A 22,493-nucleotide genomic window follows, 5' to 3' on the forward strand; every position below is an offset into this window, starting at 1 on the left:
TACCTGTTTCAAGGAATGTCTCCGAGTTATCGCAGCTTATATTGAAAATATTTCTCGATTCGTCGAGTTGGACTGGTTTAACATCAGCAGATGTTATACAAAATTTTGATGGAAATGTTATACGAGAAAACGTTCGACGTAATTCCAATTCGACGTAATATTCCAGTTTCAACTCACCAATTAGACTAAAATCGCATATTGGGTTACGGATGTAAGACGAACAATATTTTAATTGGAATTATGTTCGACAATAGGTATGATTCACATTACGACGTAACGTGTATTTTCGTGGATCCGAACAACATTTTCCATTATTTATTATCAACTTTTTGTTAATTGTGTTTGCTCAATATATTTTATAAAATTGAAATTTACACCCATCAAAGAATGTAATTAGGTAATTAAAAGCGTTTAAATATTTTACGCACACACAAACAGCACATATGCCAGTCTTGTTTTATGGCCATGAAACTATACCCAAAAGAAAGTCGAGTCAAAATTTTTTGTCAATATTAACTACGTTGTGATCTACATTCGAACGATAAAAAAGACGTTAAATTTCGTCGAATAGTTTTTTTTACAGTCAAATTAGAATAATCCAACGTCATTGAACGAATGGAACGAATGTCATCAGCCTCTTCACATTAGAAATCGTTCTTGTTTCTTTTTAGACCTATACGAAGTACTGGGGTCTTATGCGTTTACGCATACGTCCGTAACACGTCGAATTGGACTCCCTGAGTAAGGGGAAACCTATTGTGGTTGTCTAGAGATGCCAAATCAGTGAAAAAAAAATGTCCGTCTGTCCGTCTGCACGATAGCTTGAGTAAAACGCATCCGATTTTGAAAATTCTTTTTTTTCCCCGTTTGGTAATGTCAAAAGACAGGCTAAGTTCGAAGATGAGTGATTTTGGATCGACCCTTCCCGAGCTGTGGCCCAATAAGTGCTTTACGGTTTTTCGAAGATATCTCCGGACATTCAAACGTTACACTTGTAAGTGATACGTCAAATAAAAGGTATTTACAATACCGATCGACAAAAAAAAAGTTTATGGAAATCGGATGACCGACTCGTGAGTTAGACCCCTTGGTGTGGAACAGGCACAGGGCGGCAAGCAGTTTTTGCTTGTAGGTCGGCCACATTTCAACATATTGTCTGTTTTAGCTTTATTGGATAGGTATTGACCGTACCAATCAGGGAAAAAAAAGTTTTTGAAATTATGTTCTCCGGAGCGTGAGCTAGGTCTCTTGGAGTGAGCTCTTATCTGGCTACTCGGCCGTACAGTGAACGTGGAGTATTTTGTCAATATCTCGAGTAAATTTTGACCGAATTTCATGAATTTTTTTTTGTTTGAAAGGTATTAACAAATGTAAAGCGTCGGTACTATTTTCGGTTTCCTAACAAAATGGCTGCCGGTGGCCATATTGGATTTTAATAAAAGTGATATATCTTGGGAAAAATGGTACTTAGAGTGTTTCTGTTAACATGGAAATAATTTGTTAAGTGTGAGGGGTTCAGGGATTCCATATATGGACATATATCTATATTCACCTATATTGAGCTATATACAGGCATTTAGAGCTATATAGTAGGATATTCATCTGTGAAATGTTTATTTATAGGAAAATATAGGTAAATATAGCGGTATATAGCTGTTTAAATAGGAATTTATGAAAGTTGACTTCGTACGGGGCTGTCTATATTGCCTCCGGCAATTTATTTGTATATGCTAACAAGGCAAAGAGTGGATAATGTAAGTGATTTTAAAGGGCGAATAGCTTTTCAGTAGAGAATGAAGTAAAAGAAATGAAGAGTTTCACAGTAAAGGCTTTTGATACGAATAGGTGTTTCGTACGGGTCGGCGTTAGCTATGTTTTTCATAAAAGCAGAAGAATCTTTTGCAGTTCTTCTGAACTTGTGTGGTTTAATTACTTGTGCATGTTCTACGAGATAAAGCTAATTGTTTTCTGAACATTAATTATTCGTAGTTGTAATGGTGGTAGTTCCACGGAAAAACAACTCAACAACAACAACACTGTTCGTTGAACTCCGCTTTAGAAGAAAATCACTTCGCGGTTTTATACTCAACGACACTCCAAGGAAATCATTGAATTTTGCAAACAAGTCGAGGGATATCTTACATTTCCCGTACATGTGTCATCACTCGACAATGTCTGTTTTGATGGGTATATTATACCGTACATATCTCCATACTCACCGAACGAGGAACCATTTCCAAACATTTTTCATGAATATAATCACTGATCGGCATCATCGTTATAACCAAATCCATAGCCATATAACGTTCATTCATTTGAGCACAAGGCATAATTGTATTGCGGAAGATCTTTTTTTATCTGTTCATTCGTTTAATTAATTTTTTTCCTTCGTTTTTTCGTATTTTTTTTTTCCTCGTGCGCTTCATTCGATTGGTAAACAAACAACGAAACGACCTTGGTTAGGTCATCATTTGATAATAGGTGCTGGTTTTTTTTTTTCGCGGATTGATTATTACATTGTTGCTGGAGTTCTTAAAAACGATTATGTTGAGTGTATGGCTTAAGTGTGTTAATTGTACCTCAGATAGATTTTTAGTTTTGTGGAGACTAAACATCGTTTTGTAAAGTTCGATTTTTTTTCTTTTTAAAACATCAATGTCTGCAAAGTCGTGATAGCATTAAAGCGATGAATATATCATCAAATTATTGGAGAAACGAAAAGTGGGACATTGTCTGTATCACAAAATTGCATTTTATATCTGAGTGAGTAATTCAGTTTTGAACCGTTCGTAGTATCTAATACCTACCAACACAGACGAGATACTATTTCATTTCGTTGGAAATTAAACATGTGATTTAAGGTTATTGGCTAAAAACGTTTTCGCTGAAAACACCATCGTCGATAGTGTTACCCATTTTGAATAAATGTGTTATTCGATGGGGATTGGGGGATTTATAGCCGAAAAGTTTTAGGGGATTAAACTTATGCATTGGAATCGAATGCGAAAATTGAATCTACGAACTCTGTGATCAAAATTGAGGAGACCTATTCCTCGTAATAACATTATTCCACAAACAAAATTTCGAACCGCCAACATTCATCACTTTGTGTCTCGTCTCATTCGCTTGATAGCAAATTTTAAAGAAATGTTCGGTAAACTTTCCACTTGTTATTTTTCATTTCCTACACAAATTATTGAATGGATGAGCTAAACAAATGGTTTTGACATTGTTGGTGTTGGAACAATCCAATCAGTTAAGCTGCATGGTTTAAGCAGAAAATGTTTTTTTTTTATCCTCTAAATTATGATGATGGTTAACATTGTCGTAAACTTGTTCTGATATAGCAAAGTGGTTGAAATACTGAACAGTCTTCAGCGATACGTAGATTAGACTTGTATGTTGAATAGATCACCATCATCATCGAGAAAAGCCGTTTTAATTGTCACCAGCCAGTTTTGACTGCGCATTCATCAAGATTTGAAGAGAAAATAGGAAACTATCTAACAAACACAACTCACTTCTCTTGTCCCTCCTCTGGTGCTAAATCTTCTGAGAATCAGTTTCAAATTTTGAATATCTCCAAAGTCTATCTAAGTTATGTTCTTATCTGCAAAGTTCAGTGAGATGCAGCAAAGCAGTGAAACAAGCACTCGAACAGATTTTTTCACGTACTTTCAAGGCAATGGGGTCTTACGGGAGCTTAGAAGCATCTACGGTGAAGTATGAGCACTTTAACATTTCAAATCGTGACACTGAAAGTACATGAAATTGCCTTTCTATTGACACCCCACACGAACTTGTACGTTTTGTGTACCTCGAAATATTTCGGATTTTTCGGTTGATAACTTTAACTGCTCATATCTCGTCGTAATTGCTTCCAAACCCCCATTTTACCTATTTTACCTAGAAAGAACATGAAATTACCTAACTAATGATACCCTATACGACCTTGTTCGTTGCATGTACCTGGATAAAGTTCGTCCTAAAAGTGCATGTTTTCGGTTTCCGATCTACTTCTACTAGCCACAGGACCGTCGCGGATTTTTTTTAGTGGTTTTGGGTCGAATACTTTTCTAGGCATACAAGTCCAATGGGAAATCCATCTAACGTAAAATCGGCCTTTCTTCCTATCTATTGCGACGCAGTAACATTATACCACCTTCACAATCCAGAATTTATACGAGAAATGTTGACTAGTGTGTCGAGGGATCCCCTCCTGAAAATTCTGTTGTCGTGCTTGGTTCAGTGCTGTGTAAGCAGTTGTCTGTTGTCATCAATGTGATGACCTTAACAATATCCACCATTTCTGGACTTCAAGTTCGCTCACAAAAACTTGTATTTTAAGTCTGATGGTTCTACTTGCATGGATCTTGTTTGGTTTATTAACTTCTGCATCGTCAATGATGATCGTTGAAAATTAAACTGTTTTTTACATCCGAAACGTTGTTGATTTGCTCATCCGCCTGTGATGATCTACACATCAGATAAAGCTAATAATGTGTTCCGCATACTCCACGTAAACAATTTTCCGTGAATATCTGAGTTCAATGATTCAATTAGACGAAAAAAAAAATGAAGAAGAAAAGAATCCCAGCACTGTACGACACTGACGACGGATTAAAATGCTAAAGTTCGTTCAAACAAATGAGACGTTTTTGCTCGTTCAGTTGGCAAAAAAAGGCGAACAAAAAATCTAAAATTTCCAATCATCGTAAAGTCAATAGAATTTTAATGAATGGGTTCTGTAATTAAACGATTATGCATTGAAAATGAAATGCCTGCCGTGCGTGTGTATGGTGTGTCTGTATTCACTTTACCTTCTACATAAATTAAATTCGCTAATATTTATACTAATTCATATGTCATGGAAGAGAAATCAAATATTTTCAATTATTTATAGCTGGCTTGCGATTAAATGCATGAAATGAAGTAAGCGCTCGTGCATTTTCTTTATCTTGTAACATCTATCGATGCATATTATTATGCTGTTTTAGGTATTCATATTGTTAGAGAGCAACACATTTGATTCGGTGAGGTATTGTACATCGTTCGTCAGCAGTCGATTCGTTTTGTTTGAGCGAGTAGGGAATTTAGGGTTTTGTTTTGCAAAATCACAATTTTTATGTAAGGAAAAGCGCTTCGAAGGACCGAACAATCCGGGCAATTTTTTATTTTTAATCAAAATCATTGAAGTCATAGACTATGAAAATTGTATGCTCTGTTCTTGAAACGATAGAATGCTATTATTCAACATCTAAATGCCCGTGACGCAAGTCCTATTACAAGAAAACATTTTATTTTTTGAAGTTCACACAGAGACTTGCGCCACTTTTTACTCTTCTAAAGGTTTCTGCGGATGTCCTTGACCAACGATAACAAAAACAGCAATGAGAGGGTAGAATAGGCGGATGAAAGAATCAAATCTGCTGTTTATTCAGAACCTTAAACCATACCTACTCTCTAGTTTCATTGAAAAACCGACCTCATGACTTGATATCGTTTACAGCACAGCTCTGCTTCATTACACTATTTGACGTCGGAAAAATGAGTGTTCGTGCTAGCAGCAGTGCTATGCTTATAGCATACTGTACAAACAAACTACAGTTAATGTAGTCCAAATTTCCTTCAGCTGGTCCAGGTCCAGTCATAAATTCACACTGCTTATATGGTCACACGGGCGTGTGACTATGACTACAGTAAAGGCAATCAAATTTCAGACTAAGTTTGCTTCAGCTGTTTTTCAACTGGTTCACTCATTCAAAAAAAACTGATTTTATGAGTGTTTATATACGGATCTGTAGTATGTACGTGCATGCGCGTGGTAGTGGTAGACCCGCATAATCATGTGTAGCCAGTTTTGTTTGCATGAGTGAATCAGGTGAAAATCAGCTGAAGCAAATTTCGGCTGTAATTTGATTGCCTTTCCATGTAACTGTGTTATGGGCTTTGATCAACTTACAGTCTATTGGCATCCAGGTGTGTCAAGATAAAAAAGCATAGCTATGAATCCTGTGCCTCATTTTCCATATGGGCAATTTGGGCAAATGCATGTGCACCAGAAAAACTCAGTTAGTTTTCGAATTTGAACTAGGAAGGTTCTAACAAATTTTTCATACCAAAGACTCGAAAAATGCGACTTCGTCCCACTTTTTCTCCGTCCAATATGAAAAATACTATTCGTACCAGGGACTAAGAGTCTTTTTTAGCGTATTCGATTTCAGACCTCGCCTTCGGCTCTGTCTGGAAACCTCTCACACGCTAAAAAAGACTTTCAGTCCTAGGTACGAAATGTACTATTTTGCTCGCTTCGATTTGCCCCATTCTTATTTTTTCTGTATCCTTTGTTTCTAAAATACTTCCTCAACAGTTGTGACTCTTTCGAGAGTAACAGATTCCAAGGAGCTCTATCAATACTCTAGAATTTTGATTCACTTATCTTCTATAGATAAGTGAATTTTGGTCCAAAATCAATACGAGACCGTGCCCAGAAGTCTAAATTTTATTTGGTTAAGTGTTGTATTGCCGGGGTCAAAATTCTGTAAAGAATCGCAAGTCCTAGTAAATTTAAGCGAAGCGTTTCGCTAGATGGAATGAGGTTTGCTTTTATAAAGTGTAGTGAAAAGCGTAGCGATCAACGACAGTAGCGAGGAAGGTAAGATAGGTCTTTTTATAGAAAAACAAAGGAATTCATAGATTTTGCGGCAAAAAATGATTTGAAAAAATGTTAGCTGCCTTGCATCGTTTACTCTCTGAAAATCTTGCATCTCTTTTGTGCTGAGTTTGTATGCGTTTTAGGGCAGAATAATTGTAGCGAAACTCGATGATCAATTTTATCATTTGGACAGATACTACAAAGTACATTTTCAGTTTATAGGAAACGTTTAATTGGTAAAGGAAACGGTTGATAAAGTTCACATAGAATATGTACAGAAATCCTTATGTCTGCGTGTAAAATGTTTCGCCGATGTTGACGGCGCAAATGTAGCATCCACACATCAGATAGTCAAATTTAGCCACCCAATTATATACAAGACCTTCAACGAATCCGGGTGAGACATCATTTCTGCGATGAGAGCAAACGTTTTTCTTATCGAAAAATTTTCTTACCTACTGGCTTTGATGTCTGATTCTGAGTGACATATTGTTCTAATGGTTTCAGGAAACTACATTCATCGTACGGAACAATTTAAAACTGAATAAATCGTTCATACAACAGCTAAATGAACTCAAATACTTACTCGTCGCTCAGTGATTCGTTCTCGCTGTTTTCCGATCTGCCATCTTCATTTTCTTTATCAGCGACAGAGTCGTCATCAACTAAAATCGGTTCGGAATCAGGTCTATGAACAAGAAATGTTAAATGAGTATCAGGAATGAATTCTAGGAAATGAGGCGGAATGTCACATCTAAACTGAAAAATCGGAAGATTCATCGGGAAATGCTCGATGATTTTCCAATATCCGTGGATCGGGAAAAAACAAATTTTTTATATCGATAACTTACTTGTCAGGGTTTGTTTCAATTTCAGCAGAGTTTCTTCGGCTTTCAATCTGCTCGAGGACGACCAGTCTTTCACCAATGATCGTTTTTTCACCCTTGGAACTGTAAAAGTATTAGACAATTAAAACTGATTAACTAACACCGATCACAGCAAACAATAAATTACTTTGGAATCACTACAGAGTCATCATGTGACATATCGTTTCTATGTCCTGTGGCAGTATCCTTCTCGTCATTCTCATTGTTCTCTTTATCTACAATATTGATAGGATCAGCATCGTTGACATCACTGCAAATGTAACATTCAGAATTTAAATGAAAATTGAACCGAATTGCGAAAATGCATACTTCCTAACGGCTGACCGTGTGGTGACTCGAGACGGTACTGATGGAGTTGACACCTGGTCGGATCGTAATTTTTTCAATGGATTAGGAGTACGAAATGCTGATGTTGCCACACCTTCAGCCGATTTCTTTGTCACATTTTTTTTCTGTTTGGCTAAACGTGGTTTCTTACTATGTGAACTGTCAGACGTACCCGGCTCAGGGTGTATGTCAGCAACAGGAGTAACTGTTCGAAAGACAGACGATCCACTTTCACTCGTAGTCGCTGACGGTCGATCGTTTCCTAAATCTCGAACTGGTATATTTGAGTCGGCGCTTCCTTCAGCAAATTCTCTTGGTCTCTTTTGCGATACTGGATTACAGTTAGTCAACACTTCACGTTCAATCTCGTTTTGAAGCATTCCAAGTTTCTTTGCGTAGTCGGCCCCTTCTCTCATTATTTTGTTTTTGAGATGGTTGTTCTCTTCTTCACAAAACAACAACCGTTCGGTTAGCTCTCTGTTTTCCTCTTGCATTTGATTGTGGTCTCGTCGAATGCGCTCAAGTTCCTCCAGCTTCCGTTGACTGGAATAACAATCTTCGCAGTACCACAAATTTTGCAAAAAATGATTTTTTTGAAGGAGATAACTCTCAAGCTTCTCCTTTAATTGTTTGATCAGATTTTCATTCTCTAATGTTTCGCGAAATCGTTGTGTCTTAGCCTTCAGTTGATTTTTCAGAATTTGGTTTTTTAGATTCAGGTGAGAGATCTTCGATTCTTTTTCTTCCATTTTCATTTTGTATTGTTCCAATGCGGTCTTTAGCATGCTGACTTCAACATCCTGTTCCTCTTTTGAATCCTTCAATAAAGTCAAATGCGTCGTCAAACTCCCAACTTCACTGTTCAGATGATCCACTTGGTGCTCTTTCCCTTGAAGTGTCAATTTTACTTCAGACAACTCAGCCCACAGCACTCGATATTTCTCGTCAGCCAACTCCAGCTGTTTTTCCATTCTTTTTTCGTCGGATTCCAACGATTTGATGTAATTCGCCCGTTCAGTCAAATCTTGTTTCAGCTCACGATTTATCAGACAAAAATTGTCCCCACGCGTCTTAGCTTCTGCAAGCCGAGCTCGCAACTCTAAAATTGTCCCGTCAGTCTGCATTGCACACGATTTGGTAGTTCACTATGCGTCTGCAAAATAAATTTGATTCGGTCTGACACGCAACAAGTTTTTGAGTTTGTAAAAGCTGTATCACTGGTGTCACTAGAGCACACGAGCAAGACATCTGTTGTCAAAAAATCGTCAACTCTGTACTAGAACTAACCCTATGTATGCACGGTGCGGTCGATTCAAATTGATTTTACTGAGCTGTGGATTGGGCAGTAAGGTCAGGAGAATATTCAAAAAGGAAAAGTAGAGATTCCATGTTCCGACACAGTGTCACCTCCTGACAGTATTTTGCAAATCGTACAACATCGGTCAGTTATGTTTTAACCAAGTGGAGAAAATAACAAATTCCAATCACTGCAATTTCGTCAGGGGTGAGAAAGTAAGTGTTTCGTTCCCGAAGGGAAAAAACACATTTTCTCACCTGGAATGAAAATGCATTTTTACTCCCGCCAAACATTTGCTGCCTGATTGTAACAGATAAACTTCTGAATTCATACCAAATCGCTGCACGAGCTGCTTCTAAGGTTAATCTCTTCTAAAAACTAGACCTCAAACCAGGACTGGAAAGGCCGTACAGGGAAATCGGGCAATTCCGATTACTTCTTTCACTTTTTGGTTGAACATTCTTCATTGCGCCTCTTTCGACTTAATCTTGCATTTAAGAGTCCTTTGCGCCTCTTGATAGCCAGTACAACCCTGCTGTTAACAACAGGCATACGACACAGAAACAAGCGATGGTCTTTTTCCCGAGAATTCCAGAGATTTCCGTTGAATCCTTACTTCCAATTAAATCAATTCTTCTCAGAACCTATGATTCTAGAACAGTTGTGATACTCAGGTTAATATAGCTCAAACAGCATAGTCGAAGAATCGAGCTTCTTTCCGTTGGCTCTTGTCAATTTTATGTACGAGTGCCTAGAGGGAAAATGATGTGTTGATTGTTAAAATTCTTTTAACCCAGTCGCTGCTCTAGAAGGTTTCTTATTGCCATACAGCCGGCCTCCGCCACGAAGAGAATTATCAACGTAAATTCAACAATCAGAGACCTTTGTCCTGATAACACTTTATATTCCTTCGGCGTTCGGCTCCAGCAAATGAATATTGTTAGCCATGAACTAGTGCTAAGCATAACTATTGTGGGGAATCTCGTTGATTGATTATCATTTAGACGGAAAAGCAGACATTTAACATTTTAGAGCAAACTTTTAATTGGAAAAAGAAACGGTGATAAAGTTCCCACAAAAAAGTACAGAAATCCTAATGTCTGCGTGTAAAATGTTTCGCCAATGTTGACGGCGCGATCCTAGCATCCACACATCAGATAGTCAAATTTAGACGCCAAGTTAAATACAAGAGCTCCAACGAACCAGTGTCTCATCATTCCTATGACAGAAACAAACATTTTTCTTCTCCAAACGTTTACCAACAAAAATTGTGTTACTTACCGCTGGATCTCGCTTTGGTGTCTGATTCTGAGAGACATTCAATGGAATCTTTACAATCGAGTATTCTGATAGTGGTTTCAGAAAACTGCATTCAACGGACGGATCACAGGATTAATTGAATAAATCTTTGATGCAGCAGCTAAATGAACTCAAATACTTACTCGTCGCTCAGTGATTCATCTGCACACGAATCGTTGTCGAGGTTTTCCGATCTGCCGTCTTCATTCTCTTCATCAGCGGCAGAGTCGTCATTTACGTCACTGATGTCACTCGAATCAATTGAAATCGGTTCGGAAATAGTTCTACGAAACGGAAATGGTAAATGAGTCAAGAATGCAACAACATTCGAACAAACAATTACGGGATGAATTCTACGTCATCGTCTTCCGAATCCGTTCCATTCATATCCTCGTCATTAGAATTGAAATGATCGGAGTCTTCCGTTCCATTCACATCGTTGTCCATAGTATCAGAATGCTCGGAGTCTTCCGTTTCACTCGTGCATCTGTCATTGCCACTGGAATTGCTAGCGTCACTGGAGAATTCCGTAGATGCACAACTCGTTCTCAAAACAATCTGCAAATCATTGTCTCTTCCATTACCCTCAAACCTTCGACGTTTGTTCGATGCTGAAGATTCGAGACAATCGTCATATTGATTGGAATGGACACGTTTGTTTGTACTAGCACTTTTAAGGATCTGAGTGGCATGATCCAATTGTGTTAACCTTAATTGATGTTCCGATTGCACTAGTTCCAAACGTTCTTTCAACATATCGTAATTACTCCGCAAGATTTTGTTGACCATCCTTAGACTCTCATTGTCGTCCTGAAGACTTTTTTGTTTGTCTTGTAACAGAGTACATTCCAGGCGCAATTGTTCATATTCCAAATTTGTGAATGATGGTCGTTCAATCGATTGTCTTCGTCTCTTTAAAATGGATCTGTCCAATCGACAGTTTACTCTTTCCACACTGTCGTTACAACAGATTTCCTCATCCAACTGTTGTTGCTGCAACATTTTTGTCAAAGATTTTTTCCCATTCATTTTTGTCATATCATCAATTATCATATCATTCTGCGTTAAAATTTCTTCAAATTTGTCTCGTTCAACACCTGGCATTTTAGTGATATCTTTTGTTGCAATAACCACTTGAGATTTCTTGCTGTGACAGCAATTTCCTTCGTTTCCTGTATCCATAAAAACTATTATTAAATTCTAAGATCCTTTCAAGAACGGCTGGAGGCAAAAGTTTGTATTTGTAAACCACAAATGAAATTCAACTTTTATCGTCAAGTTCGTCAAGTTATACAACATGACATTGAAAATTGTATTAGATTTTGGTTAGTACAGTACCCACATGAATCAGTTAAAAAAAAACTCGAATGGTGCAAAGTTCTGAAAGAACCTTGGAAGGGTGAAGGTGGCGCAAGTCCTTCTGTCGTAAAGTACAAAGTGTCTCATACATAGCTAAGGGTGGCGTATTATGCGCTATGTTTGTGAAAATTTTCTCCGGCAAAATGTGTGGACTTGCGTCACCTCACTCTTTAAGAGGGATTTTGACTGATCAACTTTTTCTTAAATATTTTATTTAAAAAAAATCTTCATTTCGAGTATTGTGTAACGATAACAGTGTTGAATCGCAGCTCAAGTGGATCATATGTATAAAAATGGAAACATTCAATAAATGTAAATTAGATTGAAATCGATAATTCTGGCATGTCATTGGTGTTTTTTTTTCTCTGTCTCTCTCTCTCTCCCTCTCTCTCTCTCTCTACGTTCACATGAAAGCAAACCAAAAACATCTCACTTCAGATATACCAATTCTGACGTAATTGATAAGATGACGTAATTTTACAGGTAAAACTTGACCCCAGGGAGAAAATTCTTTGGCGTTGGACACAAAAACACGTAAATCTCAATTTAATTCCGTTGGCCATTACTGTATACCTCTACGTGCATTTCAATTCAATTCGATTATCTCGTTAATTATTGTAAACACTAAATGCGCCTTGGGTTTTTTGTGTGTGAATTTTTTTCATGTTCGTAGGTCTGACCTTACATCTCACTTCAGTGTTATTGGAATTATAATGCAAAAAAATTGGTTTTCGTTTGGTAATCAAAGAATTTGTCATTTTTCAACCTCATCTCTGATAATTATTGTTTAAGTGCCGCAACATCCAAACACAGTCATTAACAATAAGTAAATTGAGAATTAATTGGCAATATGTGCAATCAATTACAAGTAGATTCACAGGTCTATCAGATCAACATTTTTTTAGCATAATTATTGGCATAATAATTTAGCATAATTAATCCAGGTTTTTTTTCGGTAATTTGTTGAGGTCTTTTGTCTGGTACGCAGAAAAGACTCACTCGAAAAACATCTGAAGCCTTCGGATACTCCTGACCGGCTACGAATCTAACTTTAGTCCTAGTGACGTAATTAACATTTTTCGATATCGATATCGAAGGTGAAAACCAGCATTGAGATTTTAGCGAGCACTTTTCCGGGATGAAAGTGCAACTGTGCACAAGTACTAGACTTTTTTTCTCATCTAGTTCTCGTAGCCGGTGTTATCTTTTCTACGTGGCCTCTTACGGCTATTCATCTGTTATCGATAACGGCGACAAAAATAATGACATTTTCTGGGTAAAATGGTCCTTTATATAGTAAGATGAATGTTCAACAAAATTGAAGTACAAGATTTGAAATCAACCGATTAAAAATACTTTGATCAATGGAAGTAATAGACCCGATAACAATACTGGTCAAATGCTTGCCGTATGTAAAAGGTTAAACACTAAAATTGGTGTTAAGGAATCTCGCGCCGCGTCATTCACAATAATTCACAAAGTGACATCTTCCTTATACAAAATGGGTCAAAATGTGAATTATTGTGAATGACGCGGCGCGAGATTCCTAGCAACCACTAAAATTAATAGAGACTCGCGTCAATGATTGAGAGAACATCCCTTTTGTGTGTAAACGCTAGCCGAAAGAAGTGTTTACAGGTGCATTCCTCATTCAAAGGCTCTAGATAACTAGGCTCTAGGCCAATACTTTGAAGTTCCAGATTAGAACCTTTTTATTAAAATAATTGTTCTGTCTACTTAGCAGAACATGCAGAACACTAAGTTAGAACCTTAGTCGCCCGATTATTGTTACTTGAAAACTCGTCATTTTAACTCAAATGTTAATGTTCCAGCATACCAACAGCATTATGGTAGCCATACATCAGTATCGAGTGCTTCGTATGGCAATGATATTGATGATCGTTGCACTGACAATTTTCTTGTATGCATTTTACTACACCAATCCAGCAATTGCAACACCGGTGCATTCATCATCAGCGGCAGCACTGCAATCGACAGCGTACATAGGGGTTAGTGATGCTGAAATATCAGGTGGATTGAGCAATAAAAATGTTTCGGGACATCAGCAGGCGTTATTGCCTGGTAAGGAATTTTACTATCTGGATTCGGTAAACAGAAAGTTCACGAGATTTTTTTTTGTAGCCGAAACGAGTAACGGTTCATACGAGCAAGCAGATCTTTTATTATCTGCGTCGTCTTCGATTAAACCGAATGAACTTATGAGGTCGGATAAGGTCCCTGACCAATCGAAGAAAGGTAACATTTTTTAGAAATTTAGGGCGTAGAACACCACGTTGAAAAAATATACTTTTCCTTGCAGAAACATCCGCTGCGCAGTCAGTTCAACCAACCCATAATGTCTCATCGGCAAGCCCAAACACTGATACATCGAAGGGAATTCGTACCGGTGATTTATACGAACCCGGTCATTCAGAGGCAAATGTTGAACTATGTCCAGATGCTGGTGAAAATCTCCGTTTGTTAATACTCATCACATCGGCGCCAACACATCGAGAAGCTCGCTTAGCAATACGCCAAACATGGGGCCATTATGCGACTCGACGAGATATAGCCATAGCATTTGTTCTAGGTGCCACACAGCAGCAATCTATCGACGATTCATTGTCCGCTGAGAATTTTATGTACGGCGATTTGATCCGTGGTCATTTCATCGACAGTTACAATAATCTAACTCTGAAAACCATTTCGTCATTGGAATGGGTCGACACATATTGTCCGAAGGCATCGTTCATTTTGAAAACGGACGACGATATGTTCATCAATGTGCCTAAATTGTTAATGTTTATCGAAAAGCATCACAAAGATACGAAAGTGATTTACGGCCGACTGGCCAAGAAGTGGAAACCGATTCGCAATAAAAAGTCCAAATATTATGTGTCGCCGCATCAATATTTCCCGCCGGTATTTCCGCAATTCACCACCGGCCCGGCATATCTTATGACATCCGATGTTGTACATAGTCTGTATGCCAAGGCACTGAATCAAACTTATTTGAAATTGGAGGACGTGTTTACGACGGGCATTGTTGCCCAATTAGTGAATGTGAAACGGGTCCATGTGAATGAGTTTCTGAACCGGCGCATAGCCTTCAATCCGTGTAATATACGTAAAGCGATTAGTGTGCATATGGTGAAAAGCAATGAACAATTCGATTTGTGGAAGAAACTGCTCGACACGAACACGAAGTGTAAATAGAAGACAATTTTAATTTGTAAGATCGAATTGACCGTTGTTGTTTCACATGCATTTTACAACCACACCACCATTGAGCAAAAATTCTCGTTTGCAATGACCACAATATCATCACAAAGAAATTCGTCAAAAAGGTTTTTTAATCGAAACATTTTTTGTACTTAAAATACTACGTCCTAGGATTTGATTTTTTTATTTGATAAAGTAAAATTAGGCTGTAAGAGTAAACTGTAAATAGGAAGGAAAAGAAACTGACGGGAAAGAACCGAACGGACGGGGGTATTATATTCATCAAAACAATACAATTGTTCATTGAATAAGAGACCATACAATTTCCCTTAAAACATTCAATAACGGAGACGGATGAATCGTAATTCAATTCTCAGCCGCAATGTCTCGATGTCAAGTACTTTAGTGAGTTCAAATGACTAAATTTAAGAGAACATTCTCTGCTGTATGACTAGTTTTGTCAGTTACGCAGACAGACTATCAGAAGATCAGTTAAATTTAACTGGTCTTGAGGACAATGCCAAAAATTTTCAAATGAAATCGAAATTTAAGCTTCGAATTTTCGAAATACAAATTTTGTTTTTCCCCCATTTTGACATTGCTCTCAAGGCCAGTTACGTTTAACTGATCCGAAATACCTCTTCGTTAACACTTTATAGAGCGTTAAAAGAGAATGTCAAAAAGAGTGTGCTCCCATCGAGCTCAGTTAAATTATCTGGTTTGTTCCTAGTTAACTGGGCTTTTATATACAAATTTTGGCATATCACCCATCGAGACCAGTTAAGTAACTGGCCTTTTTTTTCTCTTTTACGATCTTTTAACACTGCATAATGTTGTCAGCATGACGGCATCGAATCGATTTTCGTTCAACGAACCCTCACTTGACATCGAAGAGGAGGAATTAAATTCAACCTTTTCGTGTAGCCATGTTCTTACTCTCGAAAGGACTATATATATATTTAATAGCAATCGGTCTCCCTGGAGGAGGCACTCCTATGTATCCGACAAGACTTCTTCGTTTTCTTTATTTTATTTAGCTAAATGATTTGTATTACGCTAACGCAACCAGGGTATTGAGACAATAAGGACAACTGGAGAAGATTTTCTTTTAGTTTCATGCCTTTTGTCAAATCATTTGAATCAAAAAAGGAATGGGTGAAAGAGCGAGTGTCTAAAAATTCACTAAATACTTTCCTCGTTCGGTTCCTTGTTCTTTAAAATGATCGAAGGTATACCAGAAGTTAATCTTCTCAGGCATTTCTCATCGTCTAACATACCGTTAAAAATATTCGCAATCTTAACGGTTGTGATACTGTAACTGAAACATTATATTTGTTAGTTTCGTCCATATTAGCTGTCCATCATATCACCTCAACATCATTCTAAAAGTTGTTTTGCTGTGCCTTTTTTTGTTGCATCAACAACAATATGCGAATCTCAATCCAAATCTCATTTTTTATTTATTATTCATTCAGGAGACTACTAAACAAAGTGAAGACTTGGTACAATGAAACGTGAAATGATTCACTGCACAACTAACATTTTCGATAAGAAGAGAACACATAACTTGTATCCCTGTGAATAGATGAAACATCACATTTTGAATGGAATTTTGAAGAAAATTAGAGTCAAAATTCATTATCCGAATGAAAACGAATCGACGATAAAGTAATTCACGGAAAAGTGCATTTTAAATTGATTCGAGGTGAAGCTGAGATTAATTAGCATTCGATAATGTGACTTTTCGTATTTACCTCGGTTATTTGACTCTAATTTTACAAAAACTTCTCCTCACCATTTACACTTATTTTTATCAATTTTTTATCCTGATTCTAACAGTAGATCTTAAGCGTCACTAGAACCGTATCTCCGCCTATGCATCACAGTATTTGTGTTAAGTTAATATTTACCCAATAAGATCTAAGTGTTTGTTTGGTTTTTCTGCACTAAAATGGATTTGTTAACCTTATACAAACATCATCAGCTAGTCATCTGTTATCGACAACGACTGACAACAGTAAACAATGAGCTCTGGTTAGTGCTTTTTATATAATGAAATTCGCGATTAAACAAATGAAGTAAAAGATTTTGTAGCAAACCCTGAGCGATACTTTAAACAAACTAAGACGAAATTCAGAGTATTTTGTTGTTGCGACATGCTGTCTGTTTCTAAAAGGTTAAGCTACTTAATCCCAAACTCAATTCCCTGTATCTTGTTGAAGGGAAGTTAAAGAACAACACAGTATCAATGTATCATGTGATAAAAAAAATTCATTGAAAGTCTTTCGAATGTACGGTAAAATAACTAGTGACACCGACAATCGCCAAAAACGAAAAACTAAAAAATCTCTCTCTAAACACTATGACTATATACCTCTCTGTATACCTAAAGCTGACATTAATCAGTATAATGTGTGCAACTTGTATGGAATTCAACATATGCAAAATATTTCAAATTCGAATGCAAAATTTAGTATTTTTAGCTTCTATTTACAATAAACAATAAAATGTGTTGATTTATCCATGACTGACGAACATTTGTTCGTTGAAATTAACACGATATAAGGTAAAGAAAGAAAAAAAAAATCTCGCAAAAACCTTGAAATGCACATTGTATTCTCATTCAAATGAAACACACGAAAAAAAAAAACCATTTGGATATTTGCATAAGACGAGTTAAAAAAAAGATTCTTTGAAAATTTAACACCTCCATTCCACAAATCTGAAATAAAAGTTTTGTTTGGAAATGCATAACGCGCTTTCAATGTTATTTTCTTCGAGCGTATAACTTCCTGGTTTCATTTGAGAAAAAAACAAACAAGCAAAACACCTTACTCTAAGGGGAATCTTAACCGAATCTTAAATTAATGTACTTAACAGAAGAAGAAATTCTTTTTTCTTTTTTACTAAACAACGAAAAATCTAGTCTTTATATTTCTTTAAACTATTTTTTAAATAGAAAGGTATGGCGTATTGTGAACAATGTTAATTAGAAAAATTAATTATTTTTATGACATCATAAAAGAACAAGAAGAACAGAAGCATTTTTTAGTTAATTACTTGGGATAGTAGAATACAACCAAGGCGATCCAGTACTAAGAAATAAAAACAAAAATTATGTCAAATATTTTAATTGTGTAGTTTGTTTAAAAAACAAAGAAAAAGTGAAAAAGAAAAATAAATTTAATCTTAAACAGAAGCGACAAGGATCGTTTTGTTTCATTAACAGGACAACAGATGCGATTTTACAGAACAGCTTAGCCATCTGCCAGCAACAATAACGATCGATGAAAGCGATGAACCCTGGAGTCATCTGTAATATAGCAAAACATCTCTTACAACAAATGAAGTACCAGATTTGCTGTTCGAATAAAGCTAAAATTCAATCGAGTTTGTATGAAATAAATATTGCATGTAATGCTGCGCTTGCCAAGGCTCCGACTGGTGCTATGGGTGTTCGGGCAATGAAACGATTTTTACAAGTTTTCTTGACACAACGCCCGAAGGACTTTTTCTGACTATGCGATTGCTGTTTAATAAACAACGATTAAAAAAGGTGGTTGTTGGCTAAGTGAAGCAAATGGTATGGCTAGAATGTTGGACGATCGGAGTGTCTATGCACAGATTAGCGAATGCATTTACCGTCGAAATTTACCGGGAAATGAAGAGTAAATTCTTACTCGTGTAGACATTTGTTTTTCGATGAGTTGGGGGTTTGTAAGTCGCACAGATGGCAAATGTTTTTATCCCACCCGTCGAGATATCAATATCTAAACAAATAAGTGGTTTATTGTGCTCGCGAAGCCCTGCAGAAATGAGTTTACCGTTTCTTTATTTCCATATTTCAGGATGATAAAGAATTCCATATCTACACAGTTCAACAGAAATATTGGGAATCGATAGGGCGAGCTAGTTTCAAAATTTCTGTTGAACTGAAATGAAAGGTAATCTCCCTATTGTACTGTTTTCTTGAATTTTTATTGGACGTCGTTTCATTTGGTTTTCTAAAGATGTAGTTACACGATCTTCTGAACTTCGAATTCTGTAGATTTTCTAAAGAACAGCGACTGCGGAGTTGCAAACTTAATGTTAAGAATAAACGAGCAATTTTGCGTTGCTCAGTTCGACATTTATGCTCCATTTTCTCTTGTTTAGCCTGTGGTGAAAATTCGTTTACAATAGAAATTACAGCATAATTGTCCCCCTCAGCAACGCAAAAATGATCGTGTATTCTCAGCCTAAGGCTGAGACTGAGTTGCTTATCATAATATATAAAATTAACGATGAAAATTTTCACAACGAGTTCAAATCAGATGTAATGCTTAAATGCAACTAGACTAGAAGAATAATTCCATTCAAGATATTATTGTCAATTAAAAAATGAAAAAAATCATTCAATTTTTGAAGGTCGGTTAACCGGTAAATGACAAAAAAAAATCCCGGGAAATGGTAAACCGGTTAACCGGGTTTTCCCGGTTACATTCCCTAGTACAGATGCTATAAGAATGGTGTTCCAAAAACGGTTTCTACGAGCGAATGTAATTAAATTCAGCAAAAGTACTAAGACTTGTCGCAACACAGTAAAAAGTTCCTTCTATCGAATAAATTGGTATTTTCAAATGATTCAGATTTCAGGTACTTTTTTAGAATATAGTTGGCAGTTATTGACCTCTAAGCCATCGCACAAGGTATAATGGTGGAAATAAAGAACTCATTTCGACGGTACTATACCACTATACGTAAAAAAAGATGAAGATTGATCACTTGACCAGTTGTGGTCAGTTCTTACTCTTTGCTAAATTCAACAAGCAACATTCTCTGTATAGGTATACGATCAAAGCACCTAGCATTGGAATAGAATAATTGGTGTGTCACAGTATTAATTCTATTCTTTATACCATTTATACCAATACTAATGGGGCATGAATCTTGTTGACGTTTTCACCACTTGTCAGCAAATTTTCTGCAGTTAGGGGCTGTTGTAGTTTTCAGGATAAAACTTCAAGAAACGTCCGTATTCAGTGATGAAAACAAGCATGTCTATTTTGTAGTAGGGTAAACTAGTTCGTCGTAACCATTCTTTATGATATTAAATAGTGTGGCATTGTGACCGGCCAAATATTCTGTTACTCTGCTAGGTGCCTTGATGCGATGCAAATTATTATATGTAATTTTCTCGAAAAGATCATAGAAAAATAACAATCGAACTCAATGGTCATTGGAGCGAACTCTCTGCCCTCCTGTGAATCCATTATCATCCATTATGCATAAATGTACTTTTTTGCTTGCGTGCATTATCATTATGTTACATCGGAAACTCGTGAACTAATGAGTTATAGTGGTTGGAAATTGGGAATACAAAAGTTATTATTATATGCGTTGGGAGTGGGTGTGTGAGGAGTTTCACATTGTCATTTAGCAGGGTTATTCGAACTGTAATTTACGATTATCATTTTTTTTAAATAAAATGTTTGATTATCAGTTTTTCAATTGTGTTCTAGCATTGTACGTATGGATTCGTGATTCTCGTGTATGTAATAAATTAATTAGGGCCACAAACGGGTGAGTGAAACGTGTGTGTTAACGCAATTGTAGTTTATACAGAAAAAAAATCATTTTTCCCTCTTCGACTCATTACCATTTGTGGAAACATAGTCGGTTCGACTGTGTACGTCCTGTTTAAATCTCATATTTAGAAATAACAGCAATGACGCATAGCAACAAGAGAAGGTTGAATTTTATGAGGCCATTCGTTCCTGAGAGCATAGAACATGACAAACATAAATATGTTTTTTTTCTCTAAACTAAAAAGACGATTTTTTTTTTGCACCGACGATGTATACAGATTTTTGAGTGGCCAGTTTTTATTATACTTCCTACAGCTACAAATGAAAGCTTTTTTTTGCTGTCTTAAAAGCATTCAACAGCCAACATAATGTTTTTAATGTAGAATGCGTCGCTGATGAGCTTACATATTTGACTAGAAACACATATACCAGAAATATTGTTCGGCAGCATTCCACACATTCGGTAACAGATATGAATTTAGGACGACCGACGAACATTGAGTGGTAATCCTAAACTATCCTCTGAGCACCTACTAAAAGACATAATTTCATTGGAGTTGCACCAACGGTGGAAGCAAATTGGTGATTAGTCAGGTTGAACTCGTTAAATTTTTAATTCGTGATGAGAACGTTTCGACTCTGTCTTTCAAACTCCGAATATCTGATGAATGTATGTGTGTGTGTGTGTGTGGAGGTTAAACATGAATATGATCAATTTTTCTAACAATCTTCAATAACCTATCCAACTCAGTTCGACTCAACTTCATTCGTATTGTGTGTGGTAACAATGAATGATTAGCAATGCGCAAGTATGAAAATTGCTTGGCTATGTGTTGGTGGGTTTCGTTATGTCAGCTGCATTAGAGACAATTACAGAGTGGGACAAGCGAAACGATTGGTTTAAGGTCAACTCGGAATATTTTATAGGTAATTCGAACATTTTTGTAGGGCAAACGTGAATGAGTAGAAATCAAATTGCTAATTTGCGACAATTGAGTTACAAACAATTTTATTTTTATTTTTTATCGATGGAGAACCTAATTATAAGACACTTTGTCTCGTATCATATGCCAAAAAAAGTTAAAACTTTTTTTATAAATCATTTTGAAAGTCACTGAAAACACGAAAATTCGAATCGAAATACAAAATTTTTTGATGACATACTGTATTTCTATTCGAATTTTCGTGTTTTTAGTGACTTTCAAAATGATTTATAAAAAAAGTTTTAACTTTTTTTGGCATATGATACGAGACAAAGTGTCTTATAATTAGGTTTTCCATCGATAAAAAATTAAAAAAAAAATTGTTTGTAACTCAATTGCTTGTTCGTCGGAGTCATAATTTTTCTGAAAGTAGGGTTAAATTGTCGATGTAAGTCTAACGGTCAATATACTTTTTCACATTGGATGTACCCTGCCTGTTATTAATTGTTAAATTGTTAAATGAATGAACGAAACATTTAACGAAACTTAAGTGAGGTTACGTCTAAAAGTAAGTTTCGAGCATGTTTTACAAATATGCAAAAACAATCCAATTAATCAACGGTAAAAACATCCATTCGACTGTTTCCTCAGTTGGAAAAATCGCAGTTTGAGGGTGTGGTTTGAAGCCCATTTTCATAATTTTCATAAATTTTCAAAGATTAAGAGAGATAATTGTATGGACGAAATGGAGTGAAAGGATCTATGCGTCGTTTCATGTCCTCTTACTTTCTAAGCCGACTTGAATTCGATTTTCATGTAAATAACTCAAAACGGAAAGCAAAATAATCTTCAAAACAACTATCGATCGTCACTGTAGCCTTGGACGACTTTACTGTAATGTCAATCGCATTCGGACCATCCTGTCACAAGATTCAACGCGAGTGTACGTCATTCTGT

General features: G+C 36.5%; 3 protein-coding genes across 4 annotated transcripts; 1 reads left to right on the forward strand and 2 right to left on the reverse strand.

The window, feature by feature from the left end:
• The first annotated feature begins 954 nt into the window (after positions 1-954).
• LOC119085094 (beta-1,3-galactosyltransferase 5-like) lies at positions 955-17,820 on the forward strand. The gene is made up of 4 exons (XM_037195338.1): positions 955-994; positions 13,657-13,906; positions 13,967-14,080; positions 14,145-17,820. The coding sequence occupies exons 2-4, from the start codon at positions 13,672-13,674 to the stop codon at positions 15,038-15,040; spliced, it is 1,245 nt and encodes a 414-aa protein (XP_037051233.1). The 5' UTR covers positions 955-994; positions 13,657-13,671; the 3' UTR covers positions 15,041-17,820.
• On the reverse strand, positions 6,871-11,735 carry LOC119085096 (kinesin-related protein 4-like). Of its 2 annotated transcripts, XM_037195341.1 has the most exons (5): positions 10,809-11,735; positions 10,609-10,749; positions 10,448-10,532; positions 7,051-7,066; positions 6,871-7,019 (listed from the first exon to the last, which is right to left on the reverse strand). In XM_037195341.1, exons 1-4 carry the CDS (start codon positions 11,645-11,647, stop codon positions 7,061-7,063), a joined length of 1,071 nt encoding a protein of 356 aa, XP_037051236.1. In that variant the 5' UTR covers positions 11,648-11,735; the 3' UTR covers positions 6,871-7,019; positions 7,051-7,060. The 2 variants fall into 2 exon arrangements, with proteins under 2 accessions (XP_037051236.1, XP_037051235.1); XM_037195340.1 differs by lacking the exons at positions 6,871-7,019; positions 7,051-7,066 and adding an exon at positions 10,186-10,385.
• Positions 7,073-9,101, reverse strand: LOC119085093 (leucine-, glutamate- and lysine-rich protein 1-like). The gene is made up of 5 exons (XM_037195337.1): positions 7,852-9,101; positions 7,670-7,792; positions 7,507-7,605; positions 7,242-7,343; positions 7,073-7,166 (listed from the first exon to the last, which is right to left on the reverse strand). The coding sequence occupies exons 1-5, from the start codon at positions 8,991-8,993 to the stop codon at positions 7,091-7,093; spliced, it is 1,542 nt and encodes a 513-aa protein (XP_037051232.1). The 5' UTR covers positions 8,994-9,101; the 3' UTR covers positions 7,073-7,090.
• Positions 17,821-22,493: the final 4,673 nt, after the last annotated feature.

Source organism: Bradysia coprophila, unplaced genomic scaffold, assembly GCF_014529535.1.
Source record: "Bradysia coprophila strain Holo2 unplaced genomic scaffold, BU_Bcop_v1 contig_94, whole genome shotgun sequence".
In the NCBI taxonomy this organism is placed as follows: domain Eukaryota; kingdom Metazoa; phylum Arthropoda; class Insecta; order Diptera; family Sciaridae; genus Bradysia; species Bradysia coprophila.

Bases quoted from the DNA above. Each gene is read 5' to 3' on its own strand.
- LOC119085094 (XM_037195338.1), top strand. From the start codon at position 13,672: ATGGTAGCCATACATCAGTATCGAGTGCTTCGTATGGCAATGATATTG. The intron at 13,907-13,966 runs GTAAGGAATTTT...TTTTTTTTGTAG, and splicing joins TCAGCAGGCGTTATTGCCTG to CCGAAACGAGTAACGGTTCA. The intron at 14,081-14,144 runs GTAACATTTTTT...TTTTCCTTGCAG, and splicing joins CCCTGACCAATCGAAGAAAG to AAACATCCGCTGCGCAGTCA.
- LOC119085093 (XM_037195337.1), bottom strand. From the start codon at position 8,993: ATGCAGACTGACGGGACAATTTTAGAGTTGCGAGCTCGGCTTGCAGAA. The intron at 7,793-7,851 runs GTATGCATTTTC...TTACATTTGCAG, and splicing joins ACACGGTCAGCCGTTAGGAA to TGATGTCAACGATGCTGATC. The intron at 7,606-7,669 runs GTAATTTATTGT...ATACTTTTACAG, and splicing joins GACTCTGTAGTGATTCCAAA to TTCCAAGGGTGAAAAAACGA.
- LOC119085096 (XM_037195341.1), bottom strand. From the start codon at position 11,647: ATGGATACAGGAAACGAAGGAAATTGCTGTCACAGCAAGAAATCTCAA. The intron at 10,750-10,808 runs GTAATTGTTTGT...TCCGTTTCGTAG, and splicing joins GATGACGTAGAATTCATCCC to AACTATTTCCGAACCGATTT. The intron at 10,533-10,608 runs GTAAGTATTTGA...CGTTGAATGCAG, and splicing joins GATGAATCACTGAGCGACGA to TTTTCTGAAACCACTATCAG.